Consider the following 13,566-nt stretch of genomic DNA (forward strand, 5'->3'; position numbering starts at 1 on the left):
CACACACACACACACACACACACACACACACACACACACACAGATTTATGTATTCTCTCTGTGTGACTCTGTTGGAGCTGTGACAGACTGTGGTGAACAGATGATCTTTATGTAGGTGACACAGCTGTTCTTCTTTTTCAGTTTAAATCTTCCGTCACATTTCTTCATTTGTAAATTAGACTTGATGTTCAACACAACACCCTCATTACAAAGGTAACAGCTGTGTGAAACTGGAACCTGTATATATATTAATGTATAAAACATCTGAAATGTATCAGTTAAACAGTCATAATTAATTAGTAAAATATCCAAAAACATACAGTTACATACAGAGTTAAAAAATATCAGTAATACTTCTAACAAAAGTAAAACTAGAATTACCACATAATGGTTGTTTCCTCCACCAACCAGCAAAGTTACAGGAAAATATTCACAATCTGGCCAAAGAATGGCCAGAAGAATTTTTGCAGAACATTATGATGTTTTTGTTTAGAAAATGTCATCACCTCATTTTATCCTTATACACATTTGAGTTAAATTGTGTCATAATTAGTGTTTGAATTCGTGAATTATGGCCAAAAACGTGAACCTCGAACTCTGACCTTTGACCACCAAAATCTAATCAGCTGATCTTTGAGTCCAAATGAAGGTTTGTGCCAAATTTGAAGAAGTTCCCTCAAGGTGTAACTGAGATATCGCGTTCACAAGAATGGGACAGACATAAAGCCACACCAGCTGAAAACATGATGCCTCCAGCTCTGGTTGACCCGGAGTCAAAAAAATCTGTAAACTATCCAAACATTATTAATACACTAGCCAAAAAAATAAGTTAAATATCTGAAAAATTTGTAAAAAAGGACTAAAATGCATAAAATATTTGAAAAATATGGACAAATAATAAGATAATCAGTAAATTATCCATAAAATAAAAATCTATTACTATCCATTAATATAGTATATAGTATACATATAAACTGATCCATGATCCATGTCCAGCATTGTCTCTGTGTGTGTGTGTGTGTGTGTGTGTGTGTGTGTGAGTGTGTGTGTATCTCACCTTGGCAGTATGTGCGCTGAGAGTTGGGCTGGTATCCCTGATCACACACACAGACGTGTTTCCCACCTGGCTGATCCACACAGCGGCCACGCCCACACACACCTGGCCTGCTCTCACACACACCTCGCACAGCTACACACACACACACACACAAAACCTAGATCTGAGTCTCAGGATAATAGGTGTGTGTGTGTGTGTGTGTGTGTGTGTGTGTGTGTGTGTGTGTGTGTGTGTGTGTGTGTGTGTGTGTGTGTGTGTGTGTGCATGTTTGTGCCTGTGTTCCTCTCTAACTGAACACAGATGCAGAGGTTATTTTGTGTAGAAACAAAGTGTAGAAAACAGAAGTGAGGACGCCCTGTTGGTCTGGTGGTTGCAGCAGGAGGACCTCTCTGTCCCCCTTCACACACAGACACACAAACATCTGTCCTCTGTGCTCCAGCTGTTGTGCTGTCGTTGTGTCGCTGGTACTCACTCTGGACTCTGGTGGGTCTGCTCGTCGGGGTGACAGCTGGTCTGTTTTCTGCGCTGGGTCTGGAGCCGCGCTCGGGGCTCTGTGGCTGGGCCGGAGTGTGGAGTGAGTCCCCTCTCGCTGGCGGCTGGTCTGGCCGGGACACAGTGGAGGGACGACCTCCTGCTGAGAGCATAGAACAGCTGAGTCATGAGGCTGATGTCTGGCACTTTGACTGGAATTAAAAACAGCAGCTGCTCTCAGAGCCTCTGTCACCTTGACTCCCAGTGGACGGAGGCTGTGGTCTTTGTTGTGTTGTGAATGATGGAGCAGACTCAGACTGGCTCTGCTGGGTCCCGGGTCTGCCAGGAGTCTGGGGTCTGCCCTGGGTGCCCGTGGTGCCCGTTGTGCCCGTGGTGCCAGGCTGTACTGGCCTTGTGGAGGGAGAGCTGGCCGGGCGGGTCTGGGGCTGGAACGGAGGCTGAGGCGGAGGGCGGGGTTGAGGCTGAGGCTGTCTGGGTCTTGTCTGGATACTGCTGGTACCAGCTGATCCAGCACTGGAGCCAACACCTGAAGCAGAGCCCAGCGAAGTACTTGCTGTCCCTCCGGAAGAGGGTTTCTGCTGAGACCTGGAGGCTCCACTGGTTCTGGATCCAGAATCAGGACCTGAGGGGGGGTGGAGGTGGATGGAGACTAATCAGTTTAGAACTAGACCTCAAAGAAATCCAGTCCAGCTAAGACCTGATCCTCACTTGGCTCCGGACTAACTTTCTACTTTTCTTGCATTGGACTTTTGCTTAAGTAAAGGATCTGAACACAGGCACAGAGGAGACAGGTGGTGGAGCAGGTACCTCGGTCAATGATGCTGGGCCTGGTCTGGGCCCCTCAGGGCCAGGGACAGGTGTAACAAGCACTAAAGCATTTTTCTTGATGGAAAAACCATCAATGGTTCTCTTCATTTTGAATTACTGCTGTGTTTTAAAGTAGTGACGTCACTCGAGGAGGAGCACAGGGTCAGAGCCAATCTAAGGCAGAGTAGGGAACGTGGGAAAAAAAATAACACTAAGCTACACACAGACGTGCTAAATGTCAGATTCACCATTGAAAATGTTTAGTGGCACATGACAGATTTCTGGTTGCACTCTGGTGCCATGGCTGGTCATAATATGAACACAGTAATAATATAAAGCACTACATAACAAATCTACACTTAAAGAATCGTCACTAGCACTTCTTATCGCACTTAACCTTGATTGTTCCCCTTTCTGTAAGTCGCTTTGGATAAGCATCTGCTAAATGACTAAATGTAAATGTAAATGTATACAGTCAATACAAATTCACAGTGGCTGACTCATCAAACATTTGGACTTTATACTTGAAAAATGACTGAAACTCAAAGATATTTTCAGTCTGGACCGAAGTGGTGGACTGACCCACCAGGGTTGATTAGTTTTATTATTAATTAATCTATAGATTATTCTCTTGATTCATGGACTGGTCTATGAAATGAGAAAAATTTTGAATCAAAGTGATGATGATTCACGTTACTATGACAGAGGACTGAGGAAACCAGAAAATATTCAGAGTTAAGAATCTATAGAAGTTTTACTTTTTTTCCAAAAGTGACTCAAAATGATCAATCAGTTATAGTTGCTGATTAATATTTGTTGATTGAGTATTAATTGATTAACCAACTAATGGCTGCAGCTTTACAAATCACATCACTGCCGACCTTTTCAAGACACCAGTAAAACATTTCCACGATGTGACAAAACAGCCTCAGACACTGAACTACAGTTTGTGTAGTTATGAACACACAGTATGTTAAAGGCTGCTCTACTGTAGATACCCTGGTTCTCCTGGTTCTCCTGGTTCTCCTGGTTCTCCTGGTTGCTGTGGATTACCAGAGGGGCCCCTCGGCCCCCCAGCTGTTCGGTGACTCTCTGGTTGAACTGCAGGGCCGTGGCTGAGTAGTGATAACCAGGACCAGCTGGACAGATCTCCTTAAATGCCACTGCAGGAGGAGACAGAGGGAGAAGTGAGGAGGCATCTCAGTTATTACAGAAACAGGTGTCACCTGCAACAAACCAGGTGAATCAGATCCAGAGGGTTCATGACCACGTGTAAAGAAACTTCATCTCCAGCAGAGTTTTCTCATGTAGACGATTAAACCACTGCAGCAACACTCACAAAACTGCTGCCAGAGTTCAACAAGAACCAGGACGTGTGAAGCCAAGGAGGGAAATAACACAGGTGACGGGATGACGACCAGGTTACTGAATGATGCAGTTATCCTATAGGTGAGTTTGAAAATGTTGTATTATTATTTTTTATTCCTATTTGACCCCTGAATAGGGGGAAAGCTTTGATTCTAATAATGTTTGAAAGAAATAGTCTGAGATCCTCTGCTACCAGATCCAGGACCGAGCTGATTCGGTTCAGCTGCTTCATTATTTGATATATTTTTCATGGCCCTGCTTTGCTGGGGTGTAAACTGTTCCTCAGATGAGACCTGGTCTGCAGTCTCTTAGTGGTTTAAATTATCAGTTGGCTAGTAGTTAAATGGGTTAGCTTGCCTACTCGCCAGCTGCTGGTAAACCAACCTGAACCAAAGTAAGGACACCTCTGGCAGTCGGGTCCCCAGGCTTTCCCCACTCGGCTGCAGCAGCAGATCTGTTTGGTGATGTTCCTGAGGATGGGCAAGGAGCAGGAGGACGGACCCTGACCTGAGCCAAGGACCCGGTAACACTGACCCTTCTCGTCTGATATCACACTCTGGGCTGGGGAGGACACACAGAAGAAGCATGTTACATGTTACAAGAAGAAACCCTGCAGCTCGTCTAGGAGCCAGACAGACTTGAAGCTGAGGCGTCAGGAGAGCGCGGCATGCAGAATCAGTACATGCTGTTCTCAGGTCCATTCAGGCTGAAATCATCAGAGACATTCAAACAGACCGGCTTCAACAGAGACTCGACACAGATCAAGCAAGCGCAGACATTTCCAGCGGTTTGACTGCAGGAAGAATGATGCAAGGACATCAACAGAGCGCTCGTCCATGAGGAAAAACCCTTCATAAAAACATCCAGTGAAGGTGCTATGTGCAGCATCGATTTTATACCAGAGGATGGTCCGATCGCAATGATTAGACTGACTTTAGTTCAGATTTGAATGTGTGTGTCTCTGTGACTCTGAACTCCAGGCAGCACAGACCAGCTTCTTGAACCAATCAACAAAAATACAAATTAATGAGACTATGCAACTTTTCCTGAGCCACAACAACCGTGACCATTACAATTCTGAGATGATGGAAAATACTGAAACATCTGGTGAAGCAGGAGCAGATCAAATACAGAACAGGCACAGGCTCAGGGGCCAAAGAGATCAGGGAGCCCCCCCCATCTTCATCTGAAAAATATCCACAAAAGAGACACAAAACCAACACAAAGACACAAAAATATCCACAAAAGAGACACAAAACGAACACAAAGAGACTCAAAATAACCAGAAAGACACAAAAATGACCAGAAAGACACAAAACAACCAAATTGGGACAAAATGACCACAAAGAGACAAAACTACCACAAAGGGACAAAATGACCACAAAGGGACAAAACGAACACAAAACGACAAAAGAACCAGAAAGACACAAAATGATTACAAAGACACAAAACAACCACGAGGACAAAAAAACAAACACAGAGAAACGAAAGAACCAGAAAGACCCAAAACAACCGTAAAGGGACATAATAACCACAAAGAGACAAAACAAAGACACAAAACAACCACAAGGACACAAAACGAATACAAAGAAACAAAAGAACCACAAAAGCTCAAAACAACCACAAAGACACAAAACAACTACAAGGACACAAAACAACCATAAGAACACAAAATGAACACAAAGAAACAAAAGAACCACTGTGGTGGAAAACTTAAGGCAATTATACTCATATAACCTTGTGAACTCTCGTTAACCTCACGTATGTTGTATGTTCTGTATCATACACACGTGTTCCTCTGAAAAGTAAAGCATGAACCTGTTTACTGCCAACTGCCAAAAACATTGTGTGTAGGATTTTAGGCCTGATGTAAAAACCCCAGCCTGCGACCTTGTGGCCTCCAGGAGCCTGACAGCAGATAAACAAACCAATAGTTAAGACGGAAGGAGATATACAGGGAGACGATATGCAACTGAGGAACTATGGTTAAGACGCTGTCCAAAATATCAGCTGACGGTATGTGTGTCTGGATGTATGTTGAACAATTATTAAGTAACTGTGTAGACAACTTGTCAGAAGATTGTGTATCTGGCGTTATCTGTTGGTATATAATGGTCCCGTCTCCCGTGTTCGTCAGTCTTGTTCTCTGCACAGAGACAAACTTTTTAAATTTGGACCCTCTTCTCTGGGTGATTTTTCCACCACAAAAAGAAAAGACTCAAAACAACCACAAAGACACAAAATATTTCAGTCTGGGCGACTTGCTCTTATGTAGGAGGCGTGGGGGCCATATGTTTGTCTGTGCCTGGGGGCCCATTGTGTTAAAATCATAGTAGAAACTATACAAGAAGAGATTAACATGTCTGTTACACATCAGTTTCTACATTTATCCAACATCAGTCAGCATCAGCTACTGGTCCTTGGAAAGTTACATCAGCAAAACTCCTGACAGTGTTTCACTGTCTGTGGGTATCCATGTTGATCGGGTGACAGTCTGTGACATCACTGACCAATCCCGTGATGAAAACAGTTTTAACTGAGCTAAAGCCTCGAGTGGGAAAAACAATGCACAGCACATACGTAGTTCAAAGTGGGGCAGCAGCTAATGATTATATTATTAATTAATCTGCCGATGAGTTAATTCATCAATATCTTAAAATGTTAGAAAACAGAAAAGACTGACTGGTGGGGAAAAGCTAAATTAAATTTACTCTCATATATGTCAAAAACATCAACTCTGCAGCTGCATGGAGCCTCTCAGCCTCTTTTCCCATAACATATGGCTCACAGTTGAATAAAGTCAGTCAAGTTTTGTCTTGTTAAGAAAATCAGTTTGTGTTTTGACTGAATGTGCACCAGGTTTACGCCCACATCTGCTGTGGTGGTTCACCATGTTAAGCACAGATCCTTTATCTGATCGTCTCATCTGTTTGTTGTAATGATGCAGTGTCTCCGTGTTGATTTGGTAACAATATACTGAGGCCAAAATAACACACATAGCACCTTAAAGAGGAAGGTAACATCAGAGTGAGCAGAGTGTCACCTGTAACCACACCCAACTGTGTGATGTCACAGTGTACTGACACACCCTGCAGTACACTTCTACATCACTGCAGCCAGGAGAGAAGTTAAAGCAGTGAAGTACTCTTTAATAGAAGCCAACATAACACAGACAAACAGACAGAGCTGCTCACGGAGACAACAAACAACACAACTGACAACAGACAGCCAAACAGCCAACACAACATTAGACCCACAACTTTGACCAGGACAACCTGGACAGACAGACAGACGACTGGAGCCAGCGTCTCCTAGAAACTCCATTTATATACTACTTTCATGTGTTCACTTTATATCAGATGTCATTTCTTTTACACATGTATACTTCACTCTATTTATAATACCAGTTCATGGAAACCTGCTGCTGCACAAATTACATTTTACACAACATAGAGAGGGCCTAGTCTAGTCTGTGTTTGCTTCAGGGGTGAAGTCGATCTTAGGATATGTTCCATGTTTAGTGACCTTTGACCTGAAAACTTGTGTTAATGACTGAGCTGAACTTTAAGTAAATGGAGACAACTATCGTAGCTTATTATCTAATTTGTTTAAACCACAGTGTTAATTTGTGACAGTTTTTTCTAATGTTACAGACTGTTTTTTGGCTGGTTCTGGTCCCAGTCAGAAACAGAAGACACATAACCCTCTGTAAAACTGTGAACTGTCATTTACACACCTTGGTTTTCTCTTCACACTTCTGTGCTGCACAAAACTGACGCACAAAAGTTCCCACCAAACGTAATTCTGGAAAAATTTAACGGAAAAAACAAACAAGTCGTACATAAATGTTGAGTCTAGGAGAAATGTAAACTGACACAAACACACACCTGACAACCAGAGACTGAACGAACACACACACACACACACACACACACACAGATAATACACACCCCTCCACGGCAGGTCCAGACAGTTTGGGAACAACACAGACGAGACATGAGTCAGACTTAATAAACCAGCATTGAGCTTTGATTAATTAGAGCGTTGTCATTGGTTACCAAGCAGACCAGCATCCTGCAGCAGACCCTCCTCCTCCTCCTCTTCAGTGAATGCCAGTCAGAATAAGCAGATCAGCAGCCAGGCTTCGTGAAAAGCATCTGAGCACCAACCTCCACTGACGCTCAGCAGAACAAAGAGTTCTACTGACTTTTACCAGAACAAAGAACCCACTGACCGTTGGCAGAACATCTGCTGACCTTCACACTGACAAAGATGTCCATTGACCTGCAGAGGGACGTTTCTCAGATTCCGGCTGACTTTGACTTTTCTAAGTATTAAAGGGGCAGTCCACCTGCTTTAGACGTGGTGTGCCACTGACAGGCGTTCTTGAGCTGCATAAAGGACACTTATCATGTTAATGCTGTCGTGTTCAGATTTAAGGTCTTTAGTAACTTTTTAATTTTATCATCACTGTTTACGTTGGTCACTGCTCTACAGACGCACTGTTAATGCTGGAGCATGAACTCCGAATGCAAACCAAACACTTCCTGTTGCTGCTTCTTCACATTAAAAGTAGTCCACTCACACAAAAGTGAGTTTTTATGAAGCATCCACAGGAAATGTTTGTTTGTGCTGCTTTGTTGATCTAAACTTCGTGCATAAAAAAAACAAAAAAATCACTGCAGCAGCAGAAACAGTTTGTGGATTCTTTCTTTCCCAACAGGTTTTAGACAATGAGCTCAGATGGATTCAGGAAGTCCTGGTCTGGAATCTGCGTTATTCCTGATTTCATTCCCAAGCCAGCGGCAGCATGTAAGTGTGTAAGTGTGTGTGTGTGTGTGTGTGTGTGTGTGTGTGTTACTTACAGATGCAGATTCCATGTGAGGCGTCGAGGATGAACCCCACCCTACACACACAGCTATAGCTCCCCCTAGTGTTCACACAGATCCCGTTCTCACACAGCCCCGGCTGGAGGCACTCATTCACATCTACACACACAATACACACACGAACAATAGCCAAGTGTGTAAGAAAATCCTCATGAGGACACACTTTACTGTAAAATGTGGGTGTGAGCTGATGTTGGTTTGATTAAATGCTTTGTTTAAAGAGAAAATTGATTCATGAGATTTGGAATGAGACAAAACTTGTAAAGTGAGTTCAGTTTCTGAAAATGATGAGGTTTAATCCGAGACAGATGTGTGTCCAGCTGAGACGTGGTGTTTTATTGTCTCAGTATCATGTTGGTATCGAAGAACAGGATCAGCTCTGTCATGTCTGTCATTTCAGTGAAGCAGAAAATGAAAGGCACCCTGCTGTGTGTGGTCCTTTGTATTTTAACTCCAGCAGGAGGTTGTTCAACAAAACAGAAAGAGATTATTTTCTTATGGAAGATATTGAAAACACTGACACTTTGATCTGGCACGTTATCATGTGTCATGTAATTAAAAAAAAAACAAACAAACAAAAAAAAAACCAACTCATGATTCACACACCATAACACACACACACACACACACACACACACGTGGACATACCAGTGGATGAAGACACTCAATTGCTCACAGATGTATATGTGAAAAAATGTGTGTCTCTCTCTCTCTCACTCTCTCACTCTCTCACTCTGAGATGTGTGCAGAAAATGCTGCAGTTCATTAACTGACAACACTCCTCTAACCATGTGGATGAAAAAAATAATTCACCACAATAGTAATAACGTAAGTTGCAGCTCCTCACACTGTGAAACCTGATGACTTGATTAATTTTATTATTCCTGGTTTTCTTTGGTTGGATTGATCATTGAAAACTTTAATTCTTTCTTTTTACATGTACTCAAATCACATTCTGTCAAAATGATTCTGCTCTGATTATCAATAACTTCAGTTCACTCTGGTTTCATGATTCATCTCTTAGAGACCTGGGGCCAGTTGCACAAAACACTTTCACAGTGTTTTCTACTTAAGTATGACGCTTAATATTGAACTTCTCCTTAGCTGAGGGACTTACTGAAGGATGTTGCACAGAATCTCTTAAAAGGTTTCTTTACATGATCAGAGGTGTTCCGAGTCACATCATCAGAGGTGTTCCGAGTCACATCATCAGAGGTGTTCCAAGTCACATGATCAGAGGTGTTCCGAGTCACATGATCAGAAGTGTTCTGGGTCACATGATCAGAGGTGTGCTGGGTCACATGCACATTCTGTGCAACACCCTGAAGTAACTCCCTTGTTTTGTGAAACTGGGCCCTGGGTTGGAACAGTGTCTACACCGGCTGTACAGTGACAGCAGGAGGTTTGTAGAGGAACAGCAGGTACAGTGTTGAACCGTAGATTGCCCGTGTTTTCAGAGGGTCACATAGTCACCAAAGAAAATAGACTCAAAGCATCAAAATACCCTTTGCCTGTGTAGACATCTGAAACATCTGTCAGAGTGTTGGAAGAAGTGCCCAGTAAAAGTGCCAGTACATCAATGTAAAAATACCTTATTAGAATTTAACTCATGCAATGAGAACCCTACTTGAGTAAAAGTGCTAAAGTATTCTCAGCTAAATGTACTTGTAGTATCAATAGTATTATAAAGCTGCTGTCAGTGATTTATTATTTTATTTGACATCATCAGTTCATTGATCCTGAGTCAGAAGATGAAAAAACAAATGTCTGATTCACAAACTATTTTCAGTTTTTGGACTTTTGTCTTTTTCTTGTTAATTTTACCACGTTGGGCCTCAAATCATTTAAATGAAACCTGGATGTGAAACCAGTCATAGACATCTGAAGGGGTCATAAGCCATAATGGTGGGGAATCGTTGGCGTAACCTTATCATTATTATATATAAGATAAGTCTTAATCCATATAAAAAATAGTAAACAGTATTAAATAAAAATATTCAGATAAAATATAAGTACCTGTACTTAAGTAGCCTACAGTACGTGAGTAAATGTATATAGTTACTTTCCACCACTGTTTGTCAGATGCACACGAGACAGATGAGAGAAAAATGATGAAACTCCTCGTGTGTGGACAAACTGTTAGAGGAGGGAAGCAGGAACAGACAAGTGAAGGTCTGAACCAGCCTCATGTGGACAAGTGAGGCCAAGATGTGTGGGAGAGAGAGGAACCAAACCAGGGGCAGCGGGTGAACATTAACTTACAGACTGTTGTGTTCCTGAAAGTGTGACAGTCCACCAACTGTCCCATTACAACCTGCTCTTCCACCTGAGGCACTGTGACTCAATCATCCACGACCACCTGTCTGTGACCTCTGACCTACACTTTCCATATATGTGTGTGTGTGTGTGTGTGTGTGTTAAACTCACCGACACACTGCGTTCCATTGGCTCGCTCAAAACCAAGAGCACAGCTACTGTTGCTTTCGCCTGGTGATGATCAGTGATGGGACGTGAGACAGAAACAGAGGGAGGGGGGACGAAGAGAGATCTCATTAATAAACTATAGGTCACCTGATGTGGGTTCAGTTTCAGGATGTGAGTGTGATAATAATTTTGGACCAGTTTGAAAATGACCATTTTAGAGAAGGTTGTTTATTTAAAGCTTGTTTGAAACTGCTCTTGTAAATGTTTCTAATGACCTTTTACTGATTTCAGTTCTTCTTGATCTCCATCCCTGGCCTCCATCCTGTTGTGTTTATATACAGTTTGCTTCCACTAGGACATATCTTTCATTCACATGTGCCATATAATGTTTATGCAGATCACACACAAATGTATGTCCTATTGTCGGCCAGTGAGGAGGTCAACTTTCATGATATGTCTTGTCTGGCTGAAATAAAATGCTTCTAGTCCCAAAACCTAAATGAAAAAAAAACCATCTGGGCCCGCTGTTGACAAAAGTAAAACCTGCAGCTGAAAACCTGGGTGTAATATCTGACAGTAAAAAACAAGTTAACATTTTTATCAACAGAGGACCATCTCAAAGATCAGTTGTTCTCTCACTCATCTTGAGAACGTCGAACATGTTTTTATCTCACTGCCTGAAGATCTGAGACTTTTTAATTTGTATTACTTTATCATTGTTTTTATGATATATTTGGGATATTTCACTTTTATTTCATTTTAGTTTGATTTATTTTAGTTTTAAATGTCTGATTTAAGTGTCTGATTTCTGTTTAATGTTTTAAGTGTTGAAAAACTTGTAAATCAACTTTTGTTTTTTTAAGGTTTAAGTATAAATTAAGTCATTACTATTATTATATTCTACCAAATAACACTTCAGATCTTGTGCCTTCAGTACTTGTCAGTGCATACTGGTTTCTACTGGTCAAGAAAGAAACTGTTGTAGAAATGTGGACGACACTTTTTGTATGTTCACTTAATTTAAGAAAAAGACTCTTATCACTCACTAACTCATTAACAATTACTTTGTAAGATGTTCATCATATAAGGTCATTATAATCAGTTCCACGATGACCAGCTGGTTTCTAGTGGTCAAGGAAGGGAAAACTGCATCTGTCTGGGACTATTTTCAGCGGCGTATTAATCCATATTTGGCAGGATGGTGTGTGTAGGAGTCAAAATAAACTACAGTGTGTGTTCATGGTGAATTACATTTATCAGACACCTTTATCCACTAAGACTCTCAGTGAGGTGGATCAGTTTCAACTTCAAATCAGTAGAGCACAGTGGAGGAGAAGGAGCATCAGGCTGAATGATTGAGTTCAGACCTAGAAGTCTCTCTGAAGGCAGAGACTGGATCTGACTCAGGATCAGGGGTAGTTAGTGGACACCGATGAGGAGCAGAGGGACATGTGACTTTTTAGGCTGATCAGAGACCAGACGGACAGACTGCTGCGTTCTGGACCATGTGTCTGGGTTTCACTGTGTGTAGAGGGACATGTCAGCCAGTAACGGTGAGGATCAATGATGTGTTTGGGAAACAGTGGAGCTCAATGGCTCAGAGGAGTCAGATACATAAGGCTGTGGACACACACACAGTAACTTGTTTGTACAAGACATTCACTCCTGGTTTGGTTTGAGATTTATTGACTAGAAGAATCATCAAACTTTTATTTTATGTTTCTCCATTAAAAAGACAAAAACAACTCAGTCTCCTTTGAACAGGTTTAATAAAACCTGACTCTCCCTCTGTTCATTGTTAAGACTTTTAAACACTAAAAGCAGACATAATCCAGCTGGCAATACACCGCTGTGTGTGTGTGTGTGTGTGTGTGTGTGTGTGTGTCCTTCCTTCACTGCTCACTGTGCCCTCTCTCTCTCTGTGGCTCTTAAAGCTGTATTGCGTCATTCTTTCTGATTTGACAGACTGATGTGAAGTTGGACACCAGCAAGTGTGCTAACACAACTCCCCATGTATCTGTACACACACATGCAGATGTTCGATGTGTGTGTGTGTGTGTGTGTGTGCACTAAAGGCCTACAGTCCCACAGAGCTGCATTCCTTTACTGTTAGTCAGCTCTCTACACAAACATGGAAGCATCATTACTGTGTGTGTGTACTTGTACTTGCTACATAGTAAGGACCAAAAAAAGTATTTTACTAACAGAGTGAGGACATTTTGGGAAAGTGAGGACATTTTGGCCGGTCCTCACTTTTTGAGACACCTTCAAATCACATTTTGAGGGTTAAGACTTGGTTTTAGCGTTATGGTTAGAATTAGGCTTAGGTTAAGGTTAGGGTCAGGGTTAGGGTTAGGCACTCAGTTGTGATGGTTAAGGTTAGGGTAAGGGGCTAGGGAATGCATTATGTCAATGAGTGTCCTCACAAAGATGGAAGTACAAGTATGTGTGTGTGTGTGTGTGATAATGTCAGATAGTTATATAAGCAGCTTCTGGTGGAATATTTCCAAAATATTTCAGTCATAAAGT

At 42.0% G+C, this 13,566-nt stretch overlaps 1 protein-coding gene across 6 annotated transcripts in view; it reads right to left on the reverse strand.

The window, feature by feature from the left end:
- The window catches only part of LOC139631725 (latent-transforming growth factor beta-binding protein 4), a 67,711-nt gene that overhangs the window by 22,210 nt on the left and 31,935 nt on the right, over positions 1–13,566 (reverse strand). For 3 of the 6 annotated variants that reach the window (XM_071496206.1, XM_071496203.1, XM_071496208.1), the window contains 7 exons: positions 11,041–11,100; positions 8,590–8,712; positions 4,109–4,285; positions 3,346–3,519; positions 1,782–2,171; positions 1,530–1,691; positions 1,058–1,189 (listed from right to left, as the gene is read on the reverse strand). In XM_071496206.1, the coding sequence (XP_071352307.1) occupies positions 1,058–1,189; positions 1,530–1,691; positions 1,782–2,171; positions 3,346–3,519; positions 4,109–4,285; positions 8,590–8,712; positions 11,041–11,100 (1,218 nt within the window). The remainder of the gene's footprint in view (positions 1–1,057; positions 1,190–1,529; positions 1,692–1,781; positions 2,172–3,345; positions 3,520–4,108; positions 4,286–8,589; positions 8,713–11,040; positions 11,101–13,566) is intronic. The other 3 variants (XM_071496205.1, XM_071496204.1, XM_071496207.1) reach the window with 3 other exon arrangements.

Source organism: Trachinotus anak, unplaced genomic scaffold, assembly GCF_046630095.1.
Source record: "Trachinotus anak isolate AG129_WGS33_773 ecotype Australia unplaced genomic scaffold, CSIRO_AGI_Tana_v1 ptg000014l, whole genome shotgun sequence".
Taxonomy (NCBI): Eukaryota; Metazoa; Chordata; class Actinopteri; order Carangiformes; family Carangidae; genus Trachinotus; species Trachinotus anak.